This window comes from Pieris napi, chromosome 10 (genome assembly GCF_905475465.1).
Source record: "Pieris napi chromosome 10, ilPieNapi1.2, whole genome shotgun sequence".
NCBI classification, from domain to species: domain Eukaryota; kingdom Metazoa; phylum Arthropoda; class Insecta; order Lepidoptera; family Pieridae; genus Pieris; species Pieris napi.
The window spans coordinates 107,567-118,174 of NC_062243.1; the positions used below are offsets into that span (position 1 = coordinate 107,567).

A 10,608-nucleotide genomic window follows, 5' to 3' on the forward strand; every position below is an offset into this window, starting at 1 on the left:
TAGTGGGTGCATTCTATCCAACAGTTTTTGTGTTTAGAACAAATACACGTCAAATTGATAACCTCCTCTTTCGTTTTTTACGTCGTTCACAAATACCGTAATTCCAATAAATCGTTTTACGGAGTTTGATTTCGTATAAGAGTTTGGTATATAAAACAAAAGCTATCGTGAAAATTGTTTTTGTGCTGAGATTAATAAAACGTAGGTAAAAAAGCTGTGGAGGTGTGGAATTCAATAAAAATAGCTAAGGCGACTTGTAATCGAATCCGCCCTTTATGGCGCTCACCTCGCGAGGGCCGGTTATATTGGCAGTTGCACCTCCTCATCATTAAAGTAATCATCAGTAAAGTTGGTGGTACTTACTTACCTGAAATACAGCGCAATTAACATTTTTATACTCTTTATAATATTGTCTTCCTCAAATTAATTTTAACGCTGATGTTACATCGGTCGCCCATTTTATTGAGAACGTTAATTAAAGATTCAACCTACTGTTAAATTCATTTTGGCCTACATAATGACAAACACAACGAGCTATAAATTGGAGTGGCTTGTTCCTCTCGGGGCCACCACATTCGTTTGTCGGATGTGAACGAGACGCACGTTCCGACATCCGTGGGATGAAAAGAGCGAGGTGACGTAGGGACATATTTAATTATTGTGGAATTTCTCTTTAGAAAGTACATATTTTAAGTTGAATGGCGTGCACTCTTTGTTGCAAAATTTTTAATCAGTTGATAGAGGTCTATAACCTTGCGAAGGGCGGTGAGTATCGACATTCGATATTGTGTTAAAACTGTCACAGTGGAAGTAATTCTGATTGACAGCTGACTTTACATGTGTTTTGATGTTTTCGATAAACAGTTTTTAATTGATTTTTTTTAGTTTTAGTAGACCTATAAAGGTAAATGTGAGATACATGTTAATTTGAAAAAAGCTCGCTCGGGGGCAGATTGAGCTCATTGTGTCCCGAAAAGTTGTCATTTAAATGTTAAAGTGCTGAAACTTCGGCTCATAATTCGCAGTAAGGGACGAAACATTTCAGATTCAAATAACTTTTTTGTACTTATATGATTTTCGTATGATTCGCCTTGATATTACGCGTTTGCGTGTCGTTCCCACGGTAATGTAAGTCCATGCTCCTATTTCACCGCGCCTTGATAGAGGTGAAATTCCTTTTTTATTTATTAATAATAATTAACTGCTTTAAGTAACATGATGAGGAATATAGTGTAATGGCAATGAGCAGGTGCTTATAAAAATTTTGTGAAATTGTGCGATTTAAAAGAGTGACGGAGAGGTTATAGCCAGTTCTTCTCATCCGTTCTACGGCCTTGATTTGCGAACTGGCAGTAAATGTAAATTTAGAACCATTATTTTTTTCTTTATTGACGTTCGTAAGTGTACTTTAAGTTACCTACATTAATAATAATCATATTTTGATTTTTCCACTAAGCTGCTATTGTCAGATTTAAAAAAAATGAAGTTATCTCTCTTAAATTAATCTAATCAGCAAGTTGTATTCCGACTCTTCGGTAAGTTGATAGGACATAATTTGTTTTACACGCGTTCGTGATTCTCCGCAATAAAAAACACACACACACAGTCACAGTAAAGCAATTAAGCGGAACTATTTTCATATTACATATATGCTTTCTGTTTGCGTACCAGCTGCCTTCATAATTCTTTTTTTATAATTCAGAAACGATGAATATCTACATATTCCAATAACGGTGGACGTCTAAAAAATATTTTGTTATGCTAGAAAAACCAATTAATTTCGGCTCACGAGAAGTGTCTCGATATTTGTATAATATATTCATTTACTAGTAAAATTTAATGAAGGTTTTATCAACAAAAGTATTTTTATAAATGTGTATGTTGTGAAGGCCCCATTAAGAGTCGAGTGATCGGGAGGTCGGTGCAAAGTCAGGGGTTGTCGTGACAAGTGGCAGTAAGCGCGGCCGAACAAAAGAACTAAATGCGCTGCCGATCGGTTTTCACCCCAACATTTCATTTCTAGTAACAGCTTTCAAAGTAAATCCATTTGTTTTAGAACAAGAAATCGTTGCGGTATCGATATATGATACGATTGCTATCAGCAACCGAGATCACTAACGTTATGGCAAAACTTATTTACAGGACGAATATTGCTATTTTCAAGTTCTAACTACTTTTATTAGCTGAATAGAGTAGTGATAGAAAAAAATGAATGAACGTTTGCATTTTCAGTAGGCACTGTATTTAATTTTAATTCCCAAGAACAAAGTTGTAGAACGTCGAAACAAACATAAAAATATAGTAAAGGTGCACACAAAGGCAGTAATCACGCTCAGAAACGAATTGAAACTATTACAGCTGATAGCGATCGCACTGTGGCTGACGACCGACCGAAAGTCCCTCGGCCCACCCCGCCTCGCAATATCTCTGGACCGTTTGTGATCCAATTCCTACTTTATCTATCGAGCCTCCGAGAGCTTCACTTTTATTTGCGTCGATTCTACAGATTTCAGCAGACGTCGCCAAAATACTCGTATATATTTCATTATAATATAATATTACCGTTATAATATAGATACAGCGTTTCTAAATACTACTAATGATCTTTAAAATGGATAAAAAATAGCTATATTGTTATATGTTAGTCGGGCCTACAAAAAATAGCATTGTCTCTAACATCGCAATGGTAACTTTTTCCCATAATTTATGCGTCGGCGGCACGTCGCGTGACAAACTGACAATACGAAACATCCGCCCGATACTAATAATATTACATTTTACGATCCCGAAAATAACTTTAAAGTTATTTCATTACAGTGAATGCTGAGTTTCGAAAAATACTAAGACAAATAGGACAACAGATCTTAAAGTGACACAAAAGACTTCGTCGATGCACCTTTTACGCTCTCGGAACCTTCTGTCGTATACCTTTAAGTTCCGTATCCGACCTAAGTCGAGGTTAGGGCAATCCCCGAGAAGCAAGCACACACAATGCAGTGTGATTTCGGTCGGCATTCGGCGCCGTGGCATTCCTCGTGGGGAATGTGGCCTGACCGGCCGCTATCGGCAACAATAGTAACTCGCCGTAGAGAGTATAATATTATCAAATCTTTTATTAAAATAACGATTATATTGGAATAATAAAAACGAGATCCGACTTTGCAAGGATTGATTTTGGTATCATATTTTGTAACTATTTCATAGTAAGGTTAGGTAAATAGAGTAAGTACATATTTTAATGAATGAATGTAAAATATCCGCAGAGCAAGGAGGTAAGCGGTGGTCCGCGAGCTCCCGACTCGCTTACGGGCCTCGCGCACCACTACCCGCGCTGCCACAGCAGGTAAATGCACTTTACTATTGAAGCGGCCTCACGTAGGCAAAGCTACCACATTAATGATCAACGTAGAGAGAGTATTTAATTGTTCATCGATCCACGTCTCGAGCAGATCTCCCGCACGATGCGACGCGACGGGCGGCGAGAACGCAGAGGGGTCGGCGAGCGAGGGCAGCGAGGGCAGCGAAGCGAGCGAGGGCAGCCCCAGCTCCTCCGAAGACTGGGTCTCCCCCGGCGACCCGAGTCGCTATCGTCGCCTGGCCGAGCGACCGCCCCTGATGAAGCGACTGGCCCTCGGGTTCAGCGGGGCGCTGCTGCAGCCGTCCGACGACGACGCCACTCCTCTCGTCACCGACACGCCCACCACGTCAGTGTAGACATTTATTTGTTTATCCTTATTATTTCCGTCGAAGGATCTGATCGAGCGTTTATTTATTATTTGCAGGCACAAGATAATAAAATCCCGCCGCGCTCTCTGCCAGTCAAATTGAATTAGAATCTTCCCTTGCAGGCCGACTAACGTGCCTCTGTGCCTGAACGGTGGCTACATCAACGAGGCCACCGAGGCGGCCCGCCGAGCCGCGTCCGGGAGGGGCCTGGAGTTTCGCAGAGGGGACGCACTCTCCAACGGGTCAGGAGTCATCCTCACTAATACTTTCATAATAATTGTATATTTGTTAAAATTCATTTACTTATTTACAAAATTATTCAACCTTTACGGTTACAACTAATGTAATTCGACGAGTCATAAAAATTTAGTCTACGTATATTTTACGACTAATAATGAATTGAAGTCCAAAGTGTAATCTCTTCTCATAAATGTTTTTAAAATCAGTTATAAAGTAATAAGCCATTCCGGTTGGGAGTATAACTGAATATTATTGAATACATGTGTGCGTTCGATAATCACTTTATTTAGGAACTTTCAGTCATTAGGGGAGCTCGAACAGCTCCGGTGTTCAAGCCTAATGTAATTTTTTTTAGAAAAAAGGCAATGTCGTATTGTAATTTTCGGTTCTCCCGTTGCACGAATTCGAGGCCTCAGAATCTGCGGTCGAATAGGCTTACCGCTCGACTGATGCGTCGGTTACGATACAGTGACGTTATGAGTTTCCTATTTCAGTCGCGGCGGAGGCAGCGCAGCCGCGTCTTCGTCCTCGGGGGAGTCGTCGGGCGGAGCGTCGCGCGAGTCCCGGGAGTCGCGGGGCTCCGGGAACAACAACTTCCGGCCGATAGAACCCGAACTGAAGAATGCGCCCTGGTTCCAGCAGGGAATACCGAGAGAGGTTTAGACATATTTTTTATATACGTATATTAAATACCTGTCCCGCAGTGTTACAGCTTTACTCCGTAAAACAAACAATATTAAATCAATTTGATTAGTGGCAAAAAAGTGGAACAAGTAGATAAATTCGTGTACTTAGGCTGTAGGTTTACTTCGGATGGAAAGTGTGACGCTGAAGAAAGACGATTGAATGCTGAAAATAGAGTAAATGGAGCGTTGCATTCGAGTGGAACAAATACAGTGGAAATGAGAATGTAAAGAAGTATGTGGTGTAACATTGCCTGGTAGGAAAAGTAATAGCGAGATACGTGAACAGAGTGGGTTAGAAGAGAATACGATAGGGAATGCTTTGGTGGTAGGATTTGTCATGTAGGATGGATGAATGAGAATCGGTTAACGAGTAGGCATACAAGTCAAGCGTAGATGGTGTAATCGGATTGGGTAGGAGGCACTAGAGAAGGGACATGTTAACAGAACCCAGTGGATGAAGCGAGAGAGGTGTGTCAGGACCGTAGCGAGTGAGGATCTGAGGTCTCCGCACACCTCTTCGGGAAATAGGCGTGATGGTATAAATAAAAAGTAAGTGAGTAATGAGCAAGCGCTGGGATGGTTCGAGTAATTAATCCTTTTTACCTTAAAATTGCGAATAAATTTTGTCGCAAAAAGCGTACCTCTTTCGGTTTGCGGGAGGAACGTTCCTCCTTGATACGTTCAAAGTTTAGATTTGCTTAAAGTTCTTTTCGAGTTTAAAATACTCATAAAGATGAAATTAGAAATGACCGAGACATCGACCGAACAGATCGCGCTGGAGGTGCTGAGCGCGCAGGCGCCGGGGGCGTTCCTGGTGCGCGGCAGCACGACGCAGGCGGAGTGCCTGGCGCTCTCGCTGCGGGTGCCGCGGGACTTCGCCGCGCACGGCATCGCGCACTATCTCATCCTGCGCACCCCCAAGGGCTACAAGATAAAGGGTTTCACGAAGGAGTTCGGCTCGCTGGCCGCGCTCGTCACCCACCACAGCGTGATGCCCGAGCTGCTGCCGGTGCCGCTGCGGCTGCCGCGCGCTCCGCCCCGGCCCCGCGCCGACCTCGAGCCTCTCGAGCGCCTCGCCCCCCCGCCCTCCCCGCACCCCACGCCGCCCGCTCCGCCCGTCAGGTGCGCCAACATCCTGTAGGGGACAGGGGACTCGTGTGCATGCAATAATATCTTAAATAATAATTGTCGAGAGGACGTTAATCTATACCGATGGCTGCGGTCGGTGTTCGAGCATAAGTAGCTAATTATTATAATTAATAAATTAGATCTTAAAGCCCGAATACTCTAGTTCGTTAACGGTGATCTATTTAATGTAACTAAATTTTTAACATTGTTCGAAACTTTTCCTGAGAGGAAAACTGAGAACCGAAAACTCTGTTACGAAACGTGATCGCGAAGTGCATTAATTGTTGCCTGATATATATATAATATGTTAGTTCTAAAATATGATGAAATTTTGGCAAATTATATTAATATCAAAATTATGTAGTCGTTGCGAAGTCATTAAATTATTGTACGTTGTCTGTTTGGCGCTCGCCGAGATAGGTTTTATATTGATAATGTGATAATGTAATATTGATAGGGTGTATATTATGTAAAATGTATGTGGTTTGTGAGTGTAGGGATTTGTGTCATATTTTTTACATATAGCTTTCTTACGGAGCGGTCGACGACGATTTTAATTTTATTGAATAAATGGAATTTCGCATTTTACCTTCTAATTAGTGAATGTCGAACGAACGTTTAGTTAGGGATGTCTAGTCTTAATTTTGTATTAACTTTTTTTTATATATTATTTTCTTATGTGTACCTATTTGTTTCGACTAAATTCAGATCCTCTTTGGTGCTTTTTAAATCCAATAATTTTTTTCAACCTAGTGGATGAAGACCTCGCTTCGATAACGATTTGGAGAAAAGTTATAATAAAAAATAATTTCTTAAACATCCTGACGTCCGAAGCTACGTCTCCTCTATTTTGCTAATTTGATTTCTAGTCTCGTAAGGTCAATACAGTAATACGACTGTAGCCTCAGCTCGAAATATAATGTTCTGTTACTTTAACCAGACGAATTTGCGTATTATTCGTGCTATTTTCCCTTAACCTGTATTCCGAAAACTACATTGTATAAGCTATACGTAGTTGTCAGTCGTTAATTTATTCATACGTAAATAAAATTAGTACCAAATACGTTTAATATGTATTTTTATTTGTTTGAATTCCTTTTAACTCCTTAACAATAAGAGTTTTCTGAGATGATACTTATTTGCCTGTTCTTTTTGAGGAAGGATTGGATTTGAGAACTTTTTACTGTGGGATATTTCGGTTGGTATTATGATGGCTATTATTAAGATTGGTCGTTCTTTGATGATGTGTAATAATCATTATTAATTGTATTCTTTTGTTGTTCCACTAAAGCGAAGTATACAATAATTAGCTTTAATACATTATTTAAAAAAGCGCCCTCTCTTGAAAACTTGTCTAACTATTTAGTCGACACGACATTTAGTCTATTTAGTCGTTGCAATGTATTTCGAGAAGTTAACTTGCGAGTAAGAACGTGCCATCTATGGGATTTTTGAGGAATCAAAAACTGCTAATGTAAGTTTTTACAAGATGCCATCGTGGCGAATAGATGTCATTATTAAAAGAGTTTATGTAGTTTACATTATAACTGTTTGCACCGCTTAAAAATTAAAGCTTTTACTGAAAATGTACACATTTAAAGGAATTAGTTTAACATTAATAACCTAATGTTAATGACAGCTGAAAAATAAATAATTCTGAAAGTATCTAAAAGTCTCTTTGAGTCTATGTGGACATTTTTATGTTACGCGAGTCATATTATGTTGGTTAAGTTACATAACTATACCTATACATATTTTACATTATATATTTATGTTACATATTATATATATATTATATAATATGTAATATATAATAAGAAGCGCAAATGTAAACAATTCTCTTTCACTTGAAGCCAATAAATTGGAAAACGTCAGTTTTGCTAATAATAAATAAGGAAGCCCCTTAGTTTTTCATACACTCATTAATTTTAATATAAAATTCTCGTTTCCTATAATGTACAATAGGTCAACTTCGCTTATATTCTTTATAACTAACAGATGTGTTACTTAGTTTTAAGAACCCATAATAAGAAAATCTACATTTTGTTAGTCCAGCGTCGTAACCGCTAACTTTATGTTATCAGCCCTTGTTTTAAACGAGTAAAATAAGTTGACGCTTAGCTTTGAACAAAGAGTTTCATTTATTTAAAAATCCCTCCAACACCCGCCATCGATCTTACAAATTACCTTTACCATAATAATATGTTAATATTACCTTTTATTTGATTAATTCAAGTACTAATACAAGCACTAACAAGGAACAGCAGCAGCTAAAACCAGTGCTAAAGCAAATTACGGACCGACAAGTTGTACATTTATTATTTAACTTCCTGAATATTCATAACTTTGGTTAAACTCTTCAGGTTTTGAAAACAATAAGCAGCAATCCTTTTACCCAGTCTTTCGTAGTCTGTGCGGGAAGAGAGTCATCGAGGTGGCCAAGTCACTGTAGTGATAAATTACCTTCTTCGTAATGTTGACAACATCGTTTCCTTATTATAGTTCGAAAGTCATGTTGATACTTAATATGAAAAAATTAAATGATGGTACATAATTTTTGTAAATAATAATAATCCGTAAACGGCCAAACCCTGCTTCGCAATTTTTCTCTTCACATGAAGACGCATGTTTCACAGATCTTATTGTGTTCTTCGGCATTAAACTATTATTAAAGCCATATGTACAGGCAGTTCATAGCCAATCACATAGTCATATTATCAGAAAGTAGTAAGAAAATCTTTGTTGCTGGATTTAGTACCATTTCTTTGGTGATCTGTCGGAGAAAGACCTATAGGTATATATAATATATATAGTCGTTGAAGGAGATTTGGATGCACTGACTTTTAGATTGGTCATCCCCGTCGTGACCAACTTTAGGGTCGTTTCGCCAAAATAATACCATAAGTGACTAGCTCATAAGCTTGCGACGTATTGAAAGAAGTACAATATATTAAACTAATTCTGAATATCATTTCCGACTATTGTGTGTACTAGTGTACGAATAATTTTATGATTAATAGTTTAATGATTATTCAATAATAATCGTGTCTATTTCTATACAATTTACACAATCTATTTTTAGGTAAATTAAGCGAATAATAAAGAGTTTAAATGTAAAAACAGCTAAAGACAGTCGATGTCAGCCCTACACAAATGGCTTCCGCTAAGGCTGTGTACTGTATGCGGCAGTGTACCGGTAATGACACGAGGCTGCTCTGTTATTGGGCCGACAGCGAGTTAATGTACCCTCTAATATGTTTAGAGCGGACTTTCAAAGGATCCACCAAATTATACATTTGTAAACCGCTAGCTATTTAGTTTTCAAAAGCCATGCAGCAGTATTACTTGCTTTTTAGACAAGTTCTGGCATGTTAATATAAAGTACATTTTCAGAATTTAATGAAATAATGCTAAGTGTTGTAAGGGTCATAGGTTTTATCTATAGTACAAAGCGTTTCATACCGACAACAACTGCAAAAATATTATTTAAGCTGTGAATAACATGAAAAACCATCTCCACTGGTCCTTATCGCATCTACTGGAGTCTGGAGCCCTGTAAAATGGCGAAGAGCGTGCGACGTGCCGATAATGGCTTTCCAATTCGTTAACCCACTTTACACTTTTCACGGTTCACACCGCGCTCAAGACGTTTGTTAATTTAAATTAATTCTCACGAACTCTCTTTAAGTCGAGATTTAGGAGACAAAGCCTTTTGGTGCGGACGGATCCGAAGTTGATTGCTTTGTGGCTTTAGCAGCGCAGTTCAGGGTTTTCGCCTTTACTTCTAGCTAATCATATCTGTATATGCTCCTTAAACATTTCAGTTCTTCGATCAAAATATTTTGTCTACAATTACATATTTACTAAAAGGGCTTGCTTATAATTAATAAACTACAACATTTTCAGTTTACATAATAAAACACATATTTTACATATGTATTTTATCCACAAGGGTTTTATACAAAATTTACAAAAATATTTCATGTATGTATTTACTAGAGTGTAAGACTAGACAAAACATGTCGAGCATGTAAAAAACTTTAGGTTGAATCGAAAGAGGATTTCGGACAAGAAATTTCATGAAATTAATTGAAATTCAGCACAAACTATGAGATCAGATAAACGTCGGACCGTGAATTGAATTTTGTTACTAAACTTTATTATAAGGTGAGAGTTGGAAGTTGATTCAGGAGTGGCCCTAATCGGACCGGATCTTAGGATTCTATTCATAACTGGGGTCTTACTGAGTCCTCAATGTTTTGAAAATGTCAGGACTGTATATATATTTGCAGATAATAGAATTTGTATCAGTGAAGAGTGGGAAACTTAAATTGAAAAGTTACATACAGTGTACTGTGATGTGAAACGAGAACCGGCAAAGATAATAAAACTTTGGCATTACAATGTACCTCTTATTCTCTTTGTTTTTTAATTTTTTTTAAGTTTAAGAACATAAAAGATCTAGAAGAAATCTTTTGTATTCTACTGAATATTTGATTTGCCGAGTAATGAGTCCACCATTCATCGGAGTCCAGGGTCCTTGACAGTCCTAGGGAACATATTGTACAGACAATGCAAAAAACAAGGTCCTTTCTTTGCGATCTTTATTGTGTTGTCAATGTTAAGGTTGATAAACGTATGCATCAACCATTTAAGATATTAAAAAACAGTACCCGTGTATTTAATTTTAATAATTCTCTTTTATACGCCTACAAATAGCCTAACAGCTTATTACCATATATATACGCGTTCGACCTGATAATGCGTAATTAAAAAGCTCTAAAAACGAATACGCAAGCGTAGTTGAATTCAACAGTTAGTTTAGCAG

The 10,608-nt window shown here is 38.2% G+C and overlaps 1 protein-coding gene across 3 annotated transcripts in view; it reads left to right on the forward strand.

The window, feature by feature from the left end:
* The window catches only part of LOC125053118 (tensin-1-like), a 33,946-nt gene extending 27,096 nt beyond the window's left edge, over positions 1-6,850 (forward strand). For all 3 annotated transcript variants that reach the window (XM_047654338.1, XM_047654336.1, XM_047654337.1), the window contains 5 exons: positions 3,264-3,343; positions 3,450-3,704; positions 3,849-3,968; positions 4,461-4,623; positions 5,422-6,850. In XM_047654338.1, coding sequence (XP_047510294.1) covers positions 3,264-3,343; positions 3,450-3,704; positions 3,849-3,968; positions 4,461-4,623; positions 5,422-5,793 — 990 coding nt within the window. In that variant the 3' untranslated portion in view covers positions 5,794-6,850. The remainder of the gene's footprint in view (positions 1-3,263; positions 3,344-3,449; positions 3,705-3,848; positions 3,969-4,460; positions 4,624-5,421) is intronic.
* The last annotated feature ends 3,758 nt before the right edge of the window (positions 6,851-10,608 follow it).